Here is a 23,735-nt window from a genome sequence, read left to right as displayed (position 1 = left end):
TTATTTCATCTCGTATAATAATTATACTGTCGTAATTTTTTTTTTTAATATAACACGTTTACATTTTTAAATTAAGTTAGATATAAATGGTCTTTAAGATGTTAAAAAAATGAAAACGTGAAATATATAAGATTGTTTTAATGTTAAAATAATAGTAAAATTAATAATATTACAAGCAGTTCATAATCTTCTTTCCATGATGGTTTTTGTTATCTTTGGTAATGATTAATTATTAGTTTTGAGGAGATTAACATTAAATGATTGTACTTAATGTTATAGTTTTTTTACCTTCTTAAATTTCAAGAAATGATGAATATGTTTAATATAATAGAATATATATATATATATATATATATATATATATATATATATATATATATATATATATATATATATATAAAAGGAAAAAAAACAAGAACCATATCTACTCTAAGAAATGAATTTTTTTTTTTCACATGTCACACTCTCATTTAATTTCCTAAATGCAATTTGGTGGTTATTGTGAATTAATTTCTTTTCTACATGTCATTTTATGATTTTTTCTATTTTAAAAAATTCTACATAATATTTTAATGTAATAATTACAATAAATCATCTTTAATAAATAAATATTTTTTTTTGCCACATGTTAATCTCTAATGAGTTTTGATACTTATCATTTTGTGATATTTTTTAAATAAATAATATCCATATATCAATTTATGATTTTTTTTTAATTTTTAAATTTAAAAAGTCATATAATCTTATACTTATATATGTAAAGTATCAAATGTAATAAATATTATAATAAATTGCAATTAATATGTTTTTTCATTTCTTATTTCTCAATATATACTTATTATTTACATTTTAATATTTTATTTTTTAATCAATCCGTATAATATACGAGTTTTACACCTAGTATTTAGTAGAGTACTATTTTTTTTTTATAAGATGGATTTACCAATTTAAAAACAAATTAACTTACGTAAAGTTCTAATAGAAAAATATTATATTTACGTAAAAGTATCACTCGTATTCTTTTTTATAAATATAGTTTTAATATGATATTTTTTTATAATTATATGTACAGTATTTCTCGTGTGATCAAGTTTTAATTGGTTTGCCTTTCATTTTAAAATCAAAATAGTCTTCATAAAATATTTAGAAAATCAAAGATATCCCTTATATTAAATTTTAAATATCCATGTAGGCCATAGAATTTGTCTTTGCAAGCCTTTTGAAAGGGCTCATTCTATGTGACATTCAATTTGGTTTGAAAGGGGCTTGGAAGAGGTGATGTGATGTTCTTACAAAAATACCTACACAATAATTAAAAAAGCTCTTAATTAAAATTTATGAATTAATAATTTTTTGAGAAAGCTTGTCTTTGAAAAGAAAAAGGTTTCTATTATATATATATTTTTAAAATTTTCTACGATTTTCTCTTTAATAAAATAACAAAATTATATTACCTCTATCAAATTTCAATAGTTATCATAAAAAGCTTAATTAGGTTGTACGGTACAAGTCGTTTAGGAAGTGAAGAAAGATGAATCGAAGTGATGAGTCATTTGGACGGAGATTACTTGGCTGCGTTTAAGCTATCACAAGTGTCTCTCAAATTGGCGGCGATCATGAATCATCCGGTGACTATCATAATCAACTAAAAAACTCGGTTTCTGCTCAGAAGGCGGTGAACAGAAAAGGAAGATATGGAGGATGCGGGAAAGAAGGTAGTGACGGAAGGAGTTGACTGCAAGATTCCGGTGACGGAAGCGTGGATAAGGAAGCACCGTTTGCTTTACGACGGCGCCACCAGACACCCTTTTATCCGCAGTATCCGTGACGGATCAGTCGATTTCACTTCTTTCAAGCGATGGCTGGTAATTTCCCCCCTTTTTTCTATAGAGCTAACTGTTGAATTTGAAATGAAAGTCTTACGAAATGGATTGACCTCAACATGATCGTAATGGTATTGTCAAAACCTGCAACAAAACCACATCGGATATTTTATTTGAGTAGTAACATGTTTAAATTCAAACCAGTTTGTTTTAGGGCTTTTTGCTCTAATTATTTTGCGAATTCCTTTTGAGTCTGATCAAATTTCAGTATGATTTGAATTGAAGATTGCATGAATCGCTCCTAATTCCAATCGTTGAAATTCATGTTGATGTATAACGCAGGGACAGGATTATATATTTGTGAGATCATTCGTCCCGTTTGTAGCGAGTACATTAGTGAAGTCCTCGAAGGAATCCGGCGATGGTTTGGATATGGAAGTGATTCTCGGTGGGGTGGCGTCTCTAAACGACGAAATCAATTGGTTCAAGAACGAAGCTTCCAAGTTTCATGTTTCTCTCACAAGCGTCGTCCCACAAAAACCAAACATCAAATATTGCAGGTATTAACATAATCGACGATTCTTCCATTAACGTATTTTATGTTCAATTAGCAATTGAATTGCTTGTTGTTACAGGTTTCTGGAGAATCTAACAAGTTCAGAAGTCGAATACCCAGTTGCAATTTCAGTGTTTTGGGCCATTGAGGTTGTGTATCAAGAAAGCTTTGCTCATTGTCTTGAAGAAGGGAATATGATCCCAGAAGAACTACAAGGGACTTGTGAACGATGGGGGAATGAAGGTTTTGGAACATACTGCAAGACTTTGAGGGAGATTGCTGATCGTTGCTTGCAGAAAGCGTCGCCTGAGGTGATCTCGAAAGCAGAAGTGGCTTTTTTAAGTGTTCTTGAATATGAAGTTGACTTTTGGAATATGAGTGTTGGAGAAGCGTGAGTTATGTGAAAAAAGTGTCTGACCTTTAAAAACTATGTTAAGTATGTTGAGTTATTACTGTATTAAGATATGTATTAATGTATGATTAACCTTTAACAAATCGCTATTAGTAATTATGTGATTATAGAATTACATTGCAAACATGAGAACATTTTTTAACTTTTTCTATGTAACATGATTTGAAAGCCTCCTCCTATTCTTGCCTAGAGGGTGCTTAGGATTGCGATATGAAACAAGCATATAAATGCACAATTAGATAATCATTGTAACATGAAACGTAAGGTAAATCGTTTGGATGTGTTCTTAATTTGTAAGAGTAAGGCAGAAGAGCCGTTTCCGAAGCTTGATTTCTCGCTGAAAACCAACTATCATTGGGCCCAAGTCCAATGATCACCGGTGAGACTTGGAGCATCTACAATGCAAGTAGTATAATAGTTAAATAGTGTGACGATTAGGATTGAATATGAGTTGAGAGACTTGGAGCATCTACAATGCAAGTAGTATAATAGTTAAATAGTGTGACGATTAGGATTGAATATGAGTTGAATGAAGTGTAGGTGATGATGTAAAATAAATGTTGAATGGAGAAGTTGAATGATATTGAATGGTTCAATAGAAGGAATAAAGTGGTGATTATGATTGAAATATGTATAATGGGTTGTGAGTGATGTTGTATAGATGTTTAATGGATGATGTAGTAATCTATTGAACTCTATAGAGTTTAATGGATTGTGGATGTCGTTAGTGGTCTACCAGCACAATAAGACAGACTCCAACCTGGAGGCCCAAATGTCCCAAACGTTATGACCAGAGTCCATTAGTCTGACTAAGACAATGCTCAATGCCAAGATACAATTGATGTGATACAATACCCCGCTATAAATTAGTGGTTGCGATACATCACAAACACCCCGTTATAAAATAAACATGCTAGTGGTTGCAGAGCCCCTACAACCAATAAGGGATCATGCAATAACAACATAGGATCATGCGATAACAACAACCGACTATAAAAAAGAAACACATTTGTGATCAACATATCCAGGAGAATCATGCGATAAACATTGTCTCCAATACCAAACTATAAATACTTATCGCATTGGAAGATATTGTTAACCAACATCTTGTTCACTTACTCTATACTTTAGTTGTTCTCATACTCTTGAGTAAAAACTTTCTAACTTGACGTCATAGCCTAATCCTGAGCTCGTCTCAAACTTTTCATTTGTGATCAACATATCCAGGAGAATCACACAATTTCAAGTATATCCACCATTCATAACTCTCAATCTCATTGAAGATTAGGAAAATGACCTGAAATGGTGATATAGTTCTTATTTTGTACACGTTTAGTTCTTATTGTTTTTTTTCTTATAAAATAAGTTTTTTAACCGGTGATTTTGTATAAATTCAATCTTTATGAACGGCTACTCGATATTAAGTTCGCAGTTTTGTTTTTGTACACATTCATTCATTTTGACCGTTTTTTAGGTTTTACTTACATGACATCCTATGTGGATAATCATTAATGAGATCTCCATATACGTGGCTCGTTCCTCACTTATACCACTAACCTAGTTCATGAATTGGTCAAATAATATTGGTGCTCTACTTTTTTTTTTCAAGAAGAATATGTCTTCATCTTCAATTTCATCTATTTTTATAGTCGACAATGTGATTCTTTGTTATTGTTTTTCACCCATGTTGAATTTGCATTTCCAAAACCAAATAACAACCTGAAAAAAAAAAAAAAGTTTAGTGCCTTCCATAACTCCTTGGTATGTCAATTTTAAACATTTTTCTGCTAAATGATTTTTTTTTTCTATTCAAACTGACTCGGAGTTTTGAAGATTAGATTGTGGCTGTTAAAAAGGAGGTTTCCTCAACCACCTTAGATTGCAAAAAAAAAAAAAAAAAAAAAAAAGACGATTAGGGTTTTGTCGCAAGGACTAAAGAGACGCATCACACACTTCTATTAACTTATTAATTGCTAATAAATTAACAAACTGGATCCGTAATAAAACCTCATGTTAATAATTGCTTAAATTTGTCCTTGCGTGTAACCTAAAAAAAGTCGGTTATTAATAATAATATTACCGACAGTTAAAATCATTATGACTAATGTATTTTTTTCACCTGATATAATATAGTTGGTATTTCTATTGAATGAAGTTTGTATTGGCATGAAATATAATTGGTATTGTACTATAATAGTTAATATCAAAAGTACAATGTTATTATCAAAACCAAGACAAGTAACACATGATTCTAATGTCCAAACGAGGCACATATAAAAACATCTCATTAATGATTGTTCCACATAAGATAAGATGTGAGTAAAACCTCAAGAAACTCATAATAAGGACCGAATATATATAAAACAATATATATATATATATATATATATATATATATATATATATATATATATATATATAATGGACTAAATGTGTACAGACTGAGAACTAAACCTAAAATATTCGGTCAAAACAACTGAATGTGTAAAACAATAAATTCAATGGCTTATTAAAAAAACAAACAAACAAACAAACAATGATGTCTAAACGTATACAAAATGAAACTATATTACCCTTTTAGGTCGTTTAGGAGGCAGACACAAGATTTTATAGCAGAGATGTTACAAAAAGTTTTAGTAGTGTTACAATAGTAGAAAAAATCGATTTTTTTGCACTGCATCCGAAAAACCAAGTGTTGTCGGTGCCACTATAGACACCGTAGTAAAACTGCCCCTGAGGTAGTTTCACTAAAGGTTATCTCATTTCGTATTTGGTGTGTAGTTTTAATATCATTTTTATATCTCCAAGGTTAATAATTATAAAAAATAAGTCATATCTGAACAGTTATTAATAATCGTTTAAAAATTTCATAGTTTTTTCAAACAATAGTTTTATAAATGCTACAAAATCTTATTTGTATATATTTTTCTTACCTTTTTACAAAACATAATCATAATTTTATGAATGATAATGTTATTTTTATGATTTTGTTTTACAAAAAATTATTAAATTATTTGTATTTTGTAACATGACCACACTACTTTTGGTCATTTTATTTTAGTAATATAAATATAGAATTGGTATCATTTAAGTGGTTTGATATGTAGTTAAAGAAATAAAGATGGCATGTTTCCGATTTTGTCGCATTAGAAATAGATCATGGAAATCAAGATGGCTTGATCGTAAAAAGCAGTCAAAGTAGGGGGATTTTAAATGCCCTATAAGAGTCAAGCGGAATATCAACAAGTGAAGAATATATTCTTTTCTCGCAGCAACAGAAATGAGCTTAGATTCATGTAAGCCAAAGAATCGAGCCCTAGTTTCCATTTCTTCACTCGATTGCTTGTTTCAGGGTTGAAATTTTCTAATCAATTGAAACTATGGCGTTTTGGTGGGCTTTGATCGTGATAGCATTCGCCTTTGTGATCTGTAAATTTCTACTGATGCTCATTCCTTCTAATGTGCCTTCAATCGACGTTGACGCCTCCGATGGTATGCGTTCTCTCTAGCAGTTGGTTTATTTTACTAACATGAGTTCAGCATTGAATTTTGGTGTACATTTCCCGTAAATTTGCAGATTGGGACATACAGTTGGTAGAAGTGCATAAATTTGATGTAAATGCGTGCACTCGTTGTGATGAGTAGCAAAATGTCATAGAACACTCGTTGCATTTAGATGAATGTGTCTGTCTATGATGTGTTGCAGTGTGTATGTTTGAGGTTGTGTATAGAACCATGCCCTAATATGCATATATTGAGTTTTGTTGGGGTTTTGTATTGTGTTCAATGGAAGATTTTACTTCTAGATGTCTAGATGATATAGGGTGATAGTAAACACTTGCTTATTTTAGGTACATTAGAACATTTGACTACCTTCATTGCGAAAAGAGAAGCTAAATGATTCCTCCCTATTACAAGTTCTATCAATTTTGGAGTAAAATTTGATATCGAGAACGTTATAAGTTTTTAGCAGATGGATTTTACCATCTAATGAGGGTCAATATCTGTGAGTCTTTCTTCTCCTGCCATCTTTTGTAGATCAAATTTCTAACACTTGTTGGAGTTCTGTAATGAAATCTAAGTTTTGTTTCCTGAAAATAGAAATAAAATCTATCAAAAAATAAATGTGGTGTTGTCCAACAAAATGGTAAAAAAAAATTATATTAGGAAATCGACAGGTTTGACCTCTGACATTCGATATAATCTACCATTTTCTATGGTATGAAGTATTATTACAAGTAGAGAGTTGTGAAATTTTGGAAGCATATCTGGGCAACAGAAATCGGCTTCTTAGTAGGCAATTAGGCATCATTCAAGCCAACTAAGACATGTTTTAGACCCTCTTTTAGGCTAAAACTAATTGATCTTTGATTGTGATGCTTCTTTGATTATCTCTTTTGTTACGTGTGCACTTGCTTTTTCCTCCATATGTGGATGCTTTTGATGTATGTATTTTGAGACTCTAATACCTTTTACACATATTGGATGTTTAACAGTTCTAGATGATGGGCATCCAAAGGAGAATAGTTTCATTTATGTAAGTTTCTTATTTATGTTTCCAGACATTTATCAATGTATAAACCTTGGTCCTTAGAGTTATTCCATGTTCAAAGCTCAAACACTATGGATTTTCAAGATTTAGAACACTTGACTTACCATTTTCTGTTTGGAATCTTCATATGGTAGATACCTTCAAGAAGACAAACTGACAAAGTCCAATGCTATGAGCCTGCAACAATGAAGTACCTAGGGTACTTCCCTGCTCTCAAACCTGATGAGGTTAGTAAAAGACAAGGCTACCCCTGCATTGCTTTCTTAAATTCCTATTGGTTAATAATGATTGACCAAAATGTCCTCAGGTGAAGGAGCGAGTGGCACAGGTTAGGAAATCTCAGAAAGTGTGGGCAAAGAGTAGCTTCAAGCAAAGGCGCCAGTTCTTGCGTGTACTTTTAAAGTATATTATTGAACATCAAGAACTTATATGCGAGTAAGAAATCTTTTCAAAATTGAAGGAAAGATAAGTCATTGAAATGAAAAGAGTCAAATGATCCTAATTCATTTTTATATTTCTTAGAATCTCTTCACGTGATACTGGAAAGACAATGGTGGATGCATCATTGGGAGAAATAATGACAACATGTGAAAAGATTACTTGGCTTCTTTCAGAGGGGGAGAGGTGGCTAAAACCCGAGTATAGGTATTCAAATGATCTCTCTTTAGTTTGATTTTGTTCAGTATTTCAATTACCAAACAACATTACTAGAAAAAAGTCAAAAACAGTTGAAAATTAATTATGTTTGTTGTCAGATCATCTGGAAGATCAATGCTTCACAAAAAATCCAAAGTGGAATTTCACCCCCTTGGTGTAGTTGGAGCAATTGTATCATGGAATTATCCATTTCACAACTTGTTTAATCCAGTTTTAGCTGCTGTCTTCTCTGGGAATGGCATAGTTGTCAAGGTATTTAATTCTTGAGTAATTTACATTACACCCCCTGGAGTATAGCTATTTTAGCAGTCTTGGTCCAAAAATGTTTTATATTGCAAATTTGGTCATCATTTGTGGTCTTGTAACAGTTTTGGTCCCTGTTCCAAGTAAAATAACTATTTTGGTCCCTGAGCATGACTGATTTTTGCAATTTTGGTCCAAAAAATAGTCATTTTCTTGAAATGGAGATGAACAACCGCAAATACGGGACCAAAATTGCAAAATTAGCTATACTCAAGGACCAAAAATGCAATTTACTCTTCCTTATTGGTATTTCAGGTTTCAGAATATGCAAGCTGGTCTGGATGCTTCTACGTGCGAATTCTCCAAACTGCCCTTGCAGCTGTTGGTGCTCCCGAAAATCTTGTTGAAGTCATAACCGGGTAAGCCAAGCCCTTTTTGGTCATTTCAGTAATTTTTAATTTTATCAGGTCCCTTAAACTTTGAATTTTCCAGGTTTGCTGAGACAGGAGAAGCATTAGTCTCCTCAGTTGACAAAATCATATTTGTCGGATCTCCAGGTGTCGGCAGAATGGTATGATTTTCCCTTTTCCATCTCATGACTGGAAGATAACATAAAGGGCATTAATGTAATTTCACATTACATTTTTTTATAAAACCAGATAATGAGAAAAGCCGCTGACACATTGATACCCGTGACACTTGAGCTTGGTGGAAAAGATCCGTTTATTGTCTGTGAAGACGTCGATGTGGCTCATGTAAGAATCTTTGACTTTTGGTCAAATTCATATGACAATTTTGACTTTTCCATCTTTTGTTTACTCCAAATTGTGAGAAATAGCAATGAATATACATTTTCTACCAATAATAGCAATATGTAATCCATAATAGCAGCTACTTATATTTTCTTTATAAAAATAGCAACGTAGTTAGTTTTTATTTTATTTATTTATTTATTTTTTTTACCAATAATAGCAATATATGACAAATAAAGTACATTGCCTATATTTGTAAAAATGTTAAAGTACATTGCTATTCTGAGCAAAGAAGCCATTTTTTAATAAAATCTTAAAATACAGGTTGCACAAGTTGCTGTTAGGGCTGCTTTACAATCTAGTGGACAAAACTGCGCAGGGGCTGAAAGATTTTATGTCCACAAAGACATATACGCTTCATTTGTAGCTGCAGTAGTCAAGATTGTTAAATCTGTCTCAGCTGTAAGTAACTAATTAGTAATTACAGTTCTACCCTTTTGATTATATGTAATTTGCAACGTGCTGTTTGTATTTTTTTAACCAAGTAAAGAAATATTCCAGGGTCCTCCACAACTTGGAAAATACGACATGGGTGCAATTTGCATGCAAGACCATTCTGAAAGGCTTCAGAGCTTAATAAATGATGCGTTGGATAAAGGAGCTGAAATTGTTGGAGGTGGAAATGTGAGAGATATTAGTGAAGGTGCTGTTGACCAATACTTCCCTCCTACTGTTATTGTAAACGTCAACCATCAGATGAAATTGATGCAAGAGGAAGTAAGTCTTTTTTTTTTTTTTTTTTTTATTATTATTATTTGGATTATGATGACGTGGCACATGTTAACAGCTTTTGATTCTATGAATAGGCTTTTGGACCGATTATGCCAATAATGAAATTTAGCACGGATGAGGAGGCGGTGATGCTTGCAAATGACTCGAAATATGGGCTTGGGTGTGCGGTGTTTTCTGGGAGTCAAAAGCGTGCAAGATCAATAGCTTCACAGTTAAATTGTGGAGTTGCTGCTATTAATGACTTTGCTTCTAATTACATGTGTCAGGTAAAACTTACATTTAGAGTTTCTTGTTTTTCTTTATCTACAGTAAATTACATTTTTGGTCCCTTGAGTATAGCTGATTTTTTCTGTTTTGGTCCCAAAAAAGTTCTCAGGCAATTTTGGTCCCAAAAAGTTTTCTCTTACGATTTTGGTCTTTAGTTCTTGTAATGTTTTTGGTCCCTGTTCCAAGTAAAATGACTTTTTGGTCCATATTTTTAGGTTCTTGTTACGTTTTCGATCCCATATCCAAGTAAAATGACTATTTTTGGTCCCAAAGTTATAAGTCATTTTTATTTGGAACAACAACCAAAAAAAGTTATAGAAACCTCGGATAAGGACCAAAATTTAAAAATTAGCTATGCTTAGGGACTAGAAAGGTAATTTACACAATTAGTTAATTAATTATTTTTTTTGTGATGGCAGTCTCTGCCATTTGGTGGTGTGAAAGACAGTGGATTTGGGCGGTTTGCTGGGATTGAAGGGTTGCGTGCTTGTTGCCTTGTGAAATCAGTTGTGGAAGATAGGTGGTGGCCTTTGATTAAAACCAAAATACCAAAGCCAATTCAGGTAAAACTTTTCCAATTAATTACTTTAAAAATAAAATAAGATATTTTATTTTGTCTAAAAATATAAGGCATTTGTTTTTTTGTTTCTATAGTATCCTGTTGCGGAAAACTGCTTTGAGTTCCAGCAGTCGCTTGTGGAGGCTTTGTATGGGGTGAACGTGTGGGACCGGTTGAGGGCGTTGGTTAATGTTTTGAAAATGCTGACTGAACAGAATTCTACATTTAACAGTAAGAGAAGTGATTGACTTTTATTTTAGAATCAAATGAAAATGTATTTTTGGTTTGAACTTTGTATGTGAAAAGGAAGTTGAAAACGACATTTTATCATAGGATCTTTTATTAAGTTGGAATGTATTTTTGATTTTTATTCCTTGGTTGCTGATTATTATCGTATTTGTTCTTTTAGTTATGAACATGCCATTTTATTTAAAACAAAACACTCGTGTTTCATATATTTATGTTTTTGAAATTAGAGGTTTAGAAAACAAAATTAAAACTGATAAATAGATTGATGAATATATGAAAGAATGGACGACCCATTTCATCTAAATATTTGCCTGTTTAATTATACTTACAATGTGCAAAAAGTACTAATCAATGCTTTAATTGTATGAATAATAATGATATTGATACGTAATATTTATTTTAATTTTCAAATAAGTAAGATTGTATGTTTCTAAAAAAGACAACCAAATATTTTGAGAAGAATGGTGAAAAGTTGTAAAATTGTTAAAACTGTTTAAGATTGTATGATTTTTCTGCTGACTTATTTTTATCCATCGACACAATGTTACAATTAATTGACAATTACGCTTCTCATTAATATAAGCAGCATCTCATTTATATAAATAATCAGGTTATAATCCATATACACATGGTTGACAAAGTAAAACAACATTAAAACTTAAAAAAAAAAAGATAATGTAGTCATAGATTTTTTTTATTATTTTTTTTTTTGGAAAGGGAACTTCCCTAACGAGGGTTTCCGGGCCAGCTTTCGCGCACCGACTAATCCCCCGCTGCAAACATAAAGCTTTGCCTTATGCCCTGGAGTCACTGCAGGCGAACCTCCATGGCCACAAGAGCTGAGTGGTGTCAGGATTTGAACATGGGTCGATAGGTTATCCACCATATCTTCCACATGCCTTACCAAGTCACCACAACCCAAGTGGTTATGTAGTCATAGATTTACGAACAACTAAATTTAAAGAGTTAGATGTTTTGACTATAATTATAGAATCGCTAATTTAAATTAATATATAAGTTGTTTTGAAGATATGAGAAATTTTTTTTATGTCTAAATTAATTATAAATGATCATGTTCAAAATAATATTGTTCAAATTTAAACGTCAAAGGAAAAACAAACCTAATAAATGTTGTTGATCAAAGGAATGGAAGAAAAAGAACTATTGTAAATTTGACATGGATAAACCATTTTAACTGCAATATGTATAAAAATTTTAAATAAAAACATTTTAACATTTTTTACAACAATATTAAAGAACTAAGATAAATTTGGCTTGCTGATTTTTGACTTTATTGACATCCGCATATGTAATATATTTGACAGTAACATGCACACCATTCTAACATCAAGATTTTAATATTTTTGACATAAGCATAAAAGAACTACGATATATTTGACATCAACATTTTTTACCGTTTAGTTGTAAGCAACTTTTCCTTAAGTACGACGAAGATGATCTCCAATAACAAACTTGAAACTCCCTGCACGATCCACTCCAAGGTTACCATACTAAATGCTCAAAACTTGGTCGACCAAAAGTAGGAAAAAACTAGACAAAGGTTACAAGAAAAAAGTTATATGGTCAAATCGTTTGAATGATAAAAAATTGAAGATCTCATTAGAACTTTATGTTACCTCAACTTGTATCTACAAAATTGATAATTTCATTAGGCATAAACTCATTTCAGGTTACCTAAACATCAAAGTCAACATTCTTAGCCTTTTTTTGCCACTAAAAAGTAAAAACAACCAAGGTCCATCTTTTACCATTAAAAATGACAAAAATCTACAATTTTAGCCATTTTGACAAAAAAATCTTTGAAACTCGTCATTATTGTAACATCCCGTTTAAAATAGAACAATTAAATAATAAACCAGGGACCCTGAGAAGTAATTGTTATTATTATTTCATATTATTATAACCCAAAATCAAATAAAAACTAACAGGGTGATGGTTTCGGGGAGCCAAATGACAAGACTTGAATCTTCAGGGGTTAAAAGTGTAAGTTTTGGATTTAATTTGAAAATGATTTTAGAAGTCATGGTGTGGTTGGGAATTAATGGACTTAAATTGAAAGGATTTGAAGGCTTAGGGGGTTGATTGGTAATTTCGGGACATATTATGAAAGGACTTTTGGAGACAGGGGTTAAAGGGGTAAATTTCGGATTCATTTTGAAAAGATTAATAGAGGGAGGGCCATTGTTGTTATTCTGGGGAGAAGTTTCATGGGGCCCGGGGTATAAGACCCGTCACCCCGGTAAACCCTAACCCTAGCCAATGTCATCCGCCACCCTCTCCATCCTCCTTCTCCTCCTACCGCCGCCATCTCTTCCATAGTCACCTTGCACCACCATGGCTGGATTCGTCGAGCACCACCACAACAGCCCGTGCTGACTGTGACGTCGTGAATGGCCGGTGAAAACCCCACCAAGAGCGAAGCCGCCACTAACGTCGGTGGATCTATTGTTGTTATTCGATGTGGCCCGGACCAACCGCCATAGTTCCTTCCTGACCCATAGTTGATGCCATTGTGGTTGCTGCCGACGAAGACGAAAGTCGCCACCCGTCACCGTTTATCTTTGGAGATCGAAGGCTGACGGTAATGGAGGTCGCTGTGGTCGTGGGAGAGACCGGTCAAACTTGCTGCTATTAGATCTCAATGTTGCTGTCGTTGCCATACGGTGTTTTGCCGATGACGATATTGTTGCCGATCGACTGCCGTCTGCTATCACTTTTCGTCGCCACCAGCCATCGTGGAAGGTGGCTGTGTGCATGTTTTACCATGTGTTTAGGTGTGTGTTGATGTATTATGTTGTATGTATTGTTTGGCCGGATTCCGCAGGAAAAGCCACCACCACCATGAGGTGGTGGCTGCCACTATATACCACCGCCAGCCACCATAATGGTGGATGTGTGTGTGTGTGTTTAATTGTTGTTGTTTTTTTTTTTTTTTTTTTTTTGTGTTTTATGTTGTAATTGGTAAAGTAATAATGAAAAGAAACTCATAACCACCACCGTGAGGTGGTGGTTGCTGCTACCCGCCGTTGTGTTGGGTGGCGGTGTGCTTAGTTGTGTTTGGATTGCTTTTGGAGTGCTTGGACACGATTGGACTAGAACCATAACCACCACCGTGAGGTGGTAGTGGGTGGTGCCCAACTAATGAAACCGGGTCCAATGAAGCCCAAAGTGATCTAGAAGCTTAACCCTAATGTCATGAAACCCTAATTTTGGGAATTTGATCGGGACTCGCACTGGAATTACTATGGGACTTAAAATATTAATTAATAATCATTGGCAAATGACCTAAAGCAATATTGGACTTAATGGATTAAGTCCTTAATGAGTTAAGTAGGAACACTTAACCCTAATCGTTATTTTATGTGAAAACCCTAATTTCACTTGGGCCTTGAGTTGGACCTTTCTATTGGACTTTGGTGATTAGACTATTCATGGGCTTATCCAAGGACAAGTAAATGGACCAAAATAATTGGATGAGCTTTAGGATAAAGCCCATGTGAAGGACTTGGGCCCAATTTGGAAAATTGGGCCATTGGTGGTCCATAACTGGGCTTTGATGATTATGTGATTTTGGGCCATGGGAATACCAAGAGTTTGGACTAGAATAATTGGATGGGTGATGTGTGTAAAACCAACTAGTTTTAATCCTACTTTTTCAATATAAATTTGACACACAAAGGCAGCAGACCAATCGATTGTGGTGTAGCTAAATAAGTAGGGTATCGAACTCAGGGAATGGAAATTAAACAAATAACTAATATTATCTAAGAACAAGTACTAAAAATAATGGTTTTCTCTAGTTTTACAGGACTAGAAACTTAAATAGACTAACTAACATGCAATTTACTAACTAACAGCTAAAGCAAGTAAACACCACTAAATTCAATAGTTAAGAGGGCTTCTGTTTAGGTTCGAATCATTTGTTCCCATGGATGATTTTATGGTAAATGCATCAGATTAATTCTTCATTGGTTACCGATTAAAGTGATTAGATTCACGTTCGCTATTGCTAATCCTTAGAAAACAGATTAATTCAAGCAATGACCAATTGTCTAAATTAATGAATTTCCTAGTTTATTGATTCGGGTTAAGTAAGACTTGTAATAATCTAATCAAATATGCTAATTCAATTAACTCCTTGTTGACGGTTCGTCACACAAGATCACACATTAACTTACCTATCTTCTAGTTAATTCTAGTTTCACATTCGTTATTCCTAGACATATAACTATGTGGTCACATAAATCATATGAAATTAATAACTAAGAGATGTTCATACAACTTAATTACTGATTTATTAACAGAGAATAATTGTTATTAACATATGAGGTTCTTTAACAAGCTTAACAAAACAATATCACCAATTAAAATTAATCCTAACCATAAAATCAATCCATATTCACAAAATCATCTACCCGAAATAGAAGATAAAGGGTTTAGTTCATAATTGCAGTAAAAAAAAATTAAAAAACGAATTCAAATAGTTCAAACATGATTCAATAAAAATATTAACTAAAAATAAATTAGAACTTGCCTTAATCCTCTTCAAAATCGAACGCAGGGTTGATTTCTCAGCTTCTCACCGTCACCTTCAATCGCATATTTTAACCTCCTAGGGTTTCAGAGAAGTCCCCATCTCGATCTCAAAGTCCCTATTTATATTATTTTAGAAACTAAGGTGACTCGTCAAGTCAAGGTCCCAACTCGCCGAGTCCCTCATTAAAAGTTTGTGTACGTCATGTACTTCTAGAGCTTCGCGAATCTTCGTTCCGACTCGTCGAGTCAGGAGTTGACTCGCCGAGTCCTTCTTGTTTTTGGCATTTTTCTTCTTTGTTTCAACTCCCGAACTTCCAACTGCTTCTCCTGCTACCTTTTGCTTCAGAGCATATCTTTTGGACTGAAAATACAATTCAAACCCTATTAAGTACCTTTTGTCCATAATGTGCAAATAATTAGTTAATAAATAAGAAAAATCTACACTAAATATATTGCTAAATATGAACATATCAAAATACCCCACACTTAACTTTTGCTTGCCCCGAAGCAAAACTAAATTTTAGCACACTAATATTAGATAAGGTAATCCCAATCGAACCCAACCATTATCTCAAGACCACAATGCATGCATTTGTGTCTAAAATTTTCCTAAGGACCCCCCCCCCCTTAATTCTAAATGCTCACAATCCTCATAAACCCTTTCCCACTTCTTTTGAACAATGCTCATTTTATGCATCCCTCCGAATCCATCTGCAGAAAACTTCCTAACCTCAAGGTATTTTTGGTCAAGCAACCAAAGCATACATAATCTAGAAAATTACAACTTTTTGATACCACTATAGAGCTATTTGGAATTCTTCACTTCTTTGATATTTGACTTTGATTTCTTTGAATTTACCAACTTTTTGTTTGATTTTTGGTATCTTTAACTTTTTGAATTTCTTCAGAATTTTGATCTTTTGATCTTCACTTTGATTGCTCCAAAATTCTTACAACTTTTCTTGTAATTCTCTCTTTTTTTATGTAACTCACTTTTTTTTTTCACTCAAAACCTACATGCTTAAGCAAGGGTGCTCCACTTCAACCCTTATTGGTAAAAGTATTACTTTTCCTGGATACATTTCAAGTACACGATGCTAAACATATTGCATCCCTCAAAATAAGCGATGTGTTTTTGTCCCATGATTTCACTAGAATAAAGGAGGCCACAAATGCATTATAACGTATATAGGCTCAACTAAACATTTGAGTCTTCATGCAATCATCAAACATAACACTAGCATGATGCCTAATTGATTTTTACCAAAATTTCTAAATTACTTCCTAGCAATTTTATGCAAAATTTTTAAAATTTAACTAGTGTAACCAACCCCCTATCCCACACTTAAATTATGCAATGTCCCAATTGCATGTTATGCATGACAAAGATATTGAGAAAATAAAGAGGGAATTGGAACAAACTCCCCTGGGGTAGTAGTGACAAGGTCGATATTTCTTCTGAAAAGCTCCATCTTCAGTTGACTTTAGGCATGGGAACAACTCATCCATGCCTTCGGTGTCAAAATGTCATGTGGTTAGCTCCAAATATGCAGGACAACCCCTTGGAAAATTTCAGGAATCAATCTTAAAGAAAATTCAGTCAAGTGGTGTATAAAATAGCATCAAATCAGCTTCTTTAAAGGTGGAACGATAAATGACTCATCGATTCAGAAAGGCACTCGGCGAGTCCATCACTGTGTGATAAAAATATATTTTTGCTTCAAATATGACTTTTGGTGTGCTGAAGTAACATCAAAAAGACACTCTTTCTCTTCTCCTCTTCAGCATTTACGCACTCTTTAACCCTCTCTAAAACCAGACTCAATACTTAGACTCCATTCTCGCTCGCCTAGACTCGATGCTTCTATGGAACGACTCTCTAGACTCTTTGTGTGCAAACCCTTTATCCAAATTCTGAAAAGACTAAAACAAACATGTAATAAAAAGGAAAAACACACCATAAGCAAATCGTAAACTACTTGTCCAAACCAAACAAAAAACAAACAAACACAAACAAAATCAAACAATAAAAATTGTTTTAACACAATCAAACTAAAAAAGATAGGACTTCAATCTTCATCTTCTTCCTCATCATCATCCTCTCTTACTCCACTTCCTCCCGCTTCACTCCTTCGTGCATTGATCCACTCTTCCCAAGTAGGCACATAAGGAAATTGACCCCCATCCACATGTTGGATGTTGAAGTGATTAAACATTTGGATAAAGGACTGGTTGGCAAAATTCAAACCCCTTCCCAAATCATCTTGATATCTTCTTCCCTCCACATTTAACCACTCCGGGGGTATACCATTTTCAACCGGGATCACCGGTTGATGTGCTTGCTCGCATCTCAGCCTTACCCTCCTTCCCGGCTCCTCGGGTCCTATCACCGCATCATCATGAGGAATAGCATAGTGCCCCCCCATAATCTTCAATAATTTTGGCTCTTCTAAAAAGAATGGGATTAAAAGGAGGGCTCGGGACCATCTTCATCAAGTTCTATGCTCCTCTTTCCATTAACCCATAAGATTTGGCTAGGCGGGTCACAAACATCCCGCCATTGATCTTTGAAGTTTTGCGATCCTTGACCGCCCCGCCCCCAACTAAATAAGAATCCATGCAGTACGGAAGATTACATAAAATGTTTGGAGTAATAATACTCCACAAATAGAAAACATCAAGGTTAGGAACCTTGTCGTCATCTTTTCGCATGTTAATTGTATTAGCAACGAGGTGGTGAATCAGTCTATGGGTGGTGATCGAATACTCCCCTCTTGAGTGGACTTGGGGATATAAACTTTGTTTGCAATGGTATTCCACCAAGTGGAACCCACAACCCCCTACGGGAATTCCTTGTGATAATGCTCCAGAAAGGTGCCAAAATCTGCAGTGCTGACCAATTGTTGGTCATAAATACCCAACCTGCAAGTAGGGGTGTCAATTTATGATACGACACGACAAAAATACATGAAACGAAACGAAATCAGGACGAAATCAAAATTCGAATTCGTGTTCGTGTTGTTTTCGTGTCAAGATTCAAAAACATGATGTCGTGTCGTGTCGTGTTCGTGTTCATAAATCGACACGAAATTGACACGATTAAGCATGTGGTTGTCGTGTTTTTCGTGTTTGTCGTTTTTGTTGTGTTATATATCTTGAAGTATGAACGAAATACACTAATATTTATGTAATATTATATTTTTCGTGTCATGTCGTGTTGTCGTGTTTTAATTGGTTCGTTTTCGTGTTAATGAAAAAAACACGACATCGTGTCGTGTCGTGTTCGTGTTATACAAAACCTTGTCGCGTCGTGTCGTGTCAGACAAAAACACGACACGACTGCACGATTTGACAGCCCTACCTGCAAGCTAGTTCCACCATAATACATTGGCAGAAATCACTACCAAGGCAAAAATTAACAATCTACGAGTTGTAATAATCGTTCCCTTCATGGAAGTTGATGGTTGAGAAAAACTCCCAACATAGCTCCTTGAACATTGGTTCTTGAATGCGGAATATCCAGTTCCATCCATCACAAGTGATGGATACCTCATCATTCATAAAGACTTTGACAAAATATGGGGTCAAATCCTCTTCATAATGAACAACTCTTCCTAACCAATCCCAATCTATCGCATTTGACACATAAATTTCTTTCTTTTTAACCTCAACTAGCTTCTTCCATCTTTTCATCATGGAATCCGAATCAATTCATGGAAAGTTTAACCAAGGATGGTCCCCTTGGTTACCCCTAGAGCTTTGTCCACCTCTTGAAAACAATTTCTGCAACATAAGAAAACCAGACAAACTAGAAAACACAGAAACATTAAAACTCAAAAACTGGGACTGCCTTCAGGGACTGACTCATCGACTCCACGAATAGACTCGGCGAGTCACAAGAACTGTTCGAGTCGAACGTCTGAAGTTCATCAATTCATCCAACAAAACCCAAAATTGGTCATGGGAGTTTGTCTCGGGATGCATACTAAGTATAAATTCACAATCAATTGCATCTATAACATTCTAATTAGACAAGAATTAAAAACCCTAGAATCCTAATCAAGTCAAAGGAAATGGGTTGCAACAAAATGGGACCATTATTCTGCAAAAATTAAAGCTTTAAGAAGATAATAAACAAAAGATCTTACCTTGTTAGAAGAAAGTGGAAGAAATCAAAGAAAAATGGAATGGTTTCTTGAGAGAATCTTGGCATGTCGAGTATAGGTATGTCAGTCGTATGACGTGAAAATGTTTTACAATTAGGTTAAAAACCCTAATTTTATAGAAATTTAAAAATAATTTTTTTTTCCAGTAAATTAAACCGACTTGTCGAGTCAATATATGGGCTCGGCGAGTTAGGTTGCGAAATTAGTTCATATCTGCGTAAGGACCCGTCGAGTCACTGTATAGACTCGCCGAGTCTATTAATATGTTGAAAACATTTTTTTTCTAAAAAATTTCTTTCTTTAAAAAAATAACACCATACCCCACACTTAGGCCTTAATTACCCTCAAGCAATCATTTATGGATGAATATGAAGATTGAAATAGAGAAAAAAAATCCTAAGTAAACCACAAAAAATGAAAAAGAAAAGAAAAGCAAACTATTTTGATGGGTTGCCTCCCGTTAAGCGCTTCTTTTTGAGGAGTCTTTAGCTGGACTCCATCCCGCTTTATGTTTCTGCTGCTTCCTCCATTGGGATCTCCTTCTTTAATTTTTGTACTTTATATTTTGTCTTGTACAGATGGATTTTTCTCTTGTAGGCCCTCTTCAATTCTTCCATGCTCTTTCTTGCAGTGATTTCTTCAGATTTACGCTTTTTCCCTTTACCATGCTTATTTTTTTCCCACTCCTTCCTTTTCACGCTCCATCGTTTTCCTTCCTTGCTTATCTTTCTTGACTGCCTTTTTGGTCATTAAAGAATATGGTGTTTTGAAAGTGAAAACTTCAAACGTAGTAGAGACAATGGCACGAGGCTTGGTTCTTTTGCTTTTGATTGACATCTCTTCTTGATCTAGCATATGTGATTCAATAGAAGAGTTAACTATTATCACCATTCAAAGTTTTAGGACCCCCTTTATCTTCTAAACTGCCTCTATCCTCCTCTTGGACAACCTCATCATTTTACACGATTGTTTCAAGAAAAGCCAAATGTACATCCTCAAAGTTGATGAGATCTTTAATAGCCTTGTTTTCCTTGAGAGGATTCTCCAAGTAATCATGCAAAACATGCGAATCCGGTTCACAAAGGATACTAATGGCTTGCAGACTAAAATTTTCATCAGATTGGGATTTTTCGTATGTACTCGTCGAGTCAACGGGTACGACTTGGTGAGTCAGAGAGTCTTCAACACTTTTGAGGCTTTCTTTGTAGTCAACTTCCTTGATCAACCTTCTTATCTCCTCCAGATCTCCTTTGGCATCAGAATTCTCTTCCAAATATAATAAGAATTGATTTGGATTGATCTATTGCAAGTAAGCAAGCTCTCTCTCCAACAATTCATCATCCAAAATTATTAATGAAACTTTATTTTCTTTTAACTCTTTGTGCTTCTCCTTTTTCTCAACTTCAAAAATTACGGAATCATCTCCCACCCTTAAGGTTAGCGTAGATTCACACATATCTACCAAAGCACAAGTGATATTAAAAAATGGTCGCCCAAAAATGATTGGTACTTTAAAGTCCTCCTTCACGTCTAATATTATGAAGTCAACCGGAAATACTAACTTATCAACTTTGATAAGGAGATCTTCACACACTCCCATTGAATGTATTATTGTTTTGTCGGCTAGATGAATCTTCATTTGAATAGTCTTTGGGACCGGAAGGTTTAAATTTTGGAAGAAGGAATATGGCATAATATTAATACTTGCCCTCGAATCCGTCAATGCTCGTGTGGCCATTATGTTCCCAAATTGACAAGGCACGATGATGCTTCCCGAACCAGCCATCTTTTATGGCAGTTCATTCAGCACTATTTCAGCAACTTCTTCTATATTTCTTTTAGTGGTAAAGAGGTTTTTAAGTAAATTAGCATATTTCGGTGTTTGTAATATCGGTTCAACAAATGGAATATTTACTTGGAGTGCCTTTATGTGCTCCATAAAGCTCTTATATTCTTGAATCTGCTCATCAGGTATGGCTCAGCTCGAAAATGGTAAAGGGGCCCGGTAAGGTTTCAAAAGATAGCAGTTTTCATTATCAGGTCTTCGACTTGTCAATTTGGCGACTCGGCGAGTCGAGTCGGGTTTACTTGAATTCAAGCTATTTACTTCTTCTGTTTGCACCTTGTTGGGTTTCTTCTGGATAGAGGCCAGAGGATTGAAAATTGGCTCAGAATCTATTGTTATTGCATTCATATGTGCCATTCTTGGATTTTGTTCGGTATTGCTAGGAAGTTCATCGGGTGCTCTTTGGTTGATTTGTTGTGCAAGTTGTCCTAGCTATTTTTCAATGTTATGAATAGATGCTTGCTGAATTTTAAGCATATTTTGTTGATCCTTCATCATAGTTTGATGACCTCTAAGCATAATTCGTTGCTCTTTCAATTCAGTGTTGGTATCATTGTGCCTCTTCTCGGACGAGGCTACAAATCTTGTGAACATATCTTCCAAATCAGACTTCTTCTCTTGCACCGGTTCCTCTTTTTGATAAAAAACCTCTTTCTTTTTGCTTATACTTCTCATACTTTTCCTTTTTGTACTCAGCATATGGGAGCTAATCCTTCTTGGGTTTTCTCCAATTGTCATCGTACCTATCACCACTTGAATAGCACACTTGTGCTTTCCGGTTCCCGTTCTCATTAAGATCACAATCTTTAGTAAGGTGGGGCCCTTTGCAATTCTCACATCCTACTCGGATAACGTGGATGGATTGGTCCATCTTAGTCATTCTTCGATCCAAACTCTCTAGTTTAGCCATCATTGCTGTCATGCTATCATTAACTGAGTTCACCCCCTCTCCCCCCCGATTTAGTTCATTCCTTGGGCACCGAGGGTGCTTTCTTCTTGAGAGGCCCTTGCGAATCAAGGAGCTACCTTGTTGTCATGTTCACTCCATCATAGAAAATGGAGACTTCTTGTTGACTATTTAGATCATGATGTGGGCAGTTCCTTAGTAAACCTTTATATCTTTCCCAAGCCTCGTATAGTGACTCTCCAGCTTGTTCTTTAAAGTTGGCAATGACTTTCTTCAACTTGGTTATCTTTAAAGGAGGGCAAAATTGGTCTATAAATTTCGTCTTCATTTTAGCCCAAGTAATGATGGATCCGGGAGGAAGTGATTTCAGCCAATATTTCGTGGCTCCCTTGAATGTGACTGGTAGCATAAGGAGTAGAACAATGTCACGAGCCACATTGGGGACATTAAAGTAATCGTCTTTATCGTTGACCTCATCTAGATGTTTCTATGCATCTTCACGATCCTTCCAGTAGAATGGGATCTCCTTGAGTTGAGCTAGTATGTGACCTTTAAGTCAAAGGTGGCGGTCGTAGGAATTGCGGGTTGCACAAGTCTTGGACTGGTATTTTCACGTATCCTATTCTTCCATTCTACCATGGGGACTTCATCGATGTTAGCCATGGTGTTAGCGAGTTCTCCTTCCAGATTGATTTCTTCTTCGTATTCAGATTCGTAGGCGTAGTTGAATTCGGCTTCTTTTGGATTATCTTCAAGATTCTCCAACTTGCTTTCTTCTCTCTTTTGACTACTAATCTCTCCTGCCTTCTTGTTCTTCTTCTTCCCAAAAACCGATTTCAGGTCTTTGAAAGGTGATCTATTTGGTGTATTGGAGCTTTCAGCCACTTTGTCTTTGTTTTTCCTAAAAGCGGATTCTGGGTCTTCAAATGGAGGAACCAGAGGTGCGTTGGATCCTCGGGTCATGTAATGCCTGCAACCAAAGCAAGAAACACACGTAAAAAGAACAAAAATAAAATAAAACACGAAACTGGGAATCAGCTATGGACTCGTTGAGTAGCTTCGACTGCACTCAACGAGTACAAGGCAAAAACAGAAAAAAAAATATTAACAAAAATTCTAAAACAGAAAACTATTAAAACTTATCCTAATAACTAAATTACTTAAGAAATAACTTTGTGCAAGATAAATCTCACACAAAGGATCGATAAAACTAGAAATTAGTATTAATTTTTGAACCGTTCTCCGGCAACGGCGCCAAAACTTGATGTGTGTGAAACCAACTAGTTTTAATCCTACTTTTAAAATATAAATTTGACACACAAAGGCAGTGGACCTATCGATTGTGGTGTAGCTAAATAAGTAGAGTATCAAACTCATGGAACGGAAATTAAACTAAT

At 34.7% G+C, this 23,735-nt stretch overlaps 2 protein-coding genes and 1 non-coding gene across 3 annotated transcripts; all 3 read left to right on the top strand.

The window, feature by feature from the left end:
* Positions 1 to 1,564: 1,564 nt before the first annotated feature.
* LOC145002233 (heme oxygenase-like, multi-helical) lies at positions 1,565 to 2,915 on the top strand. Its single transcript, XM_078961534.1, has 3 exons — positions 1,565 to 1,865; positions 2,166 to 2,383; positions 2,459 to 2,915. Exons 1-3 carry the CDS (start codon positions 1,695 to 1,697, stop codon positions 2,772 to 2,774), a joined length of 705 nt encoding a protein of 234 aa, XP_078817660.1. The 5' UTR covers positions 1,565 to 1,694; the 3' UTR covers positions 2,775 to 2,915.
* A 3,110-nt stretch (positions 2,916 to 6,025) lies between these two features.
* Positions 6,026 to 10,983, top strand: ALDH22A1 (aldehyde dehydrogenase 22A1). The gene is made up of 14 exons (XM_078960486.1): positions 6,026 to 6,283; positions 7,288 to 7,328; positions 7,478 to 7,570; positions 7,651 to 7,778; positions 7,866 to 7,988; positions 8,099 to 8,252; positions 8,559 to 8,662; positions 8,736 to 8,814; positions 8,903 to 8,998; positions 9,320 to 9,457; positions 9,557 to 9,772; positions 9,862 to 10,053; positions 10,474 to 10,617; positions 10,709 to 10,983. The coding sequence occupies exons 1-14, from the start codon at positions 6,172 to 6,174 to the stop codon at positions 10,859 to 10,861; spliced, it is 1,773 nt and encodes a 590-aa protein (XP_078816612.1). The 5' UTR covers positions 6,026 to 6,171; the 3' UTR covers positions 10,862 to 10,983.
* Positions 10,984 to 22,511: 11,528 nt separating this feature from the next.
* LOC145003658 (small nucleolar RNA R71) lies at positions 22,512 to 22,618 on the top strand. The gene has a single exon (XR_013662108.1). It is a non-coding gene; the product is annotated as a small nucleolar RNA R71 (small nucleolar RNA).
* Positions 22,619 to 23,735: the final 1,117 nt, after the last annotated feature.

The sequence above is a fragment of the Lactuca saligna genome, chromosome 6, assembly GCF_052625555.1.
Source record: "Lactuca saligna cultivar CGN05327 chromosome 6, ASM5262555v1, whole genome shotgun sequence".
Classification (NCBI taxonomy): domain Eukaryota; kingdom Viridiplantae; phylum Streptophyta; class Magnoliopsida; order Asterales; family Asteraceae; genus Lactuca; species Lactuca saligna.
This window is presented reverse-complemented; position numbering and strand designations above follow the sequence as displayed.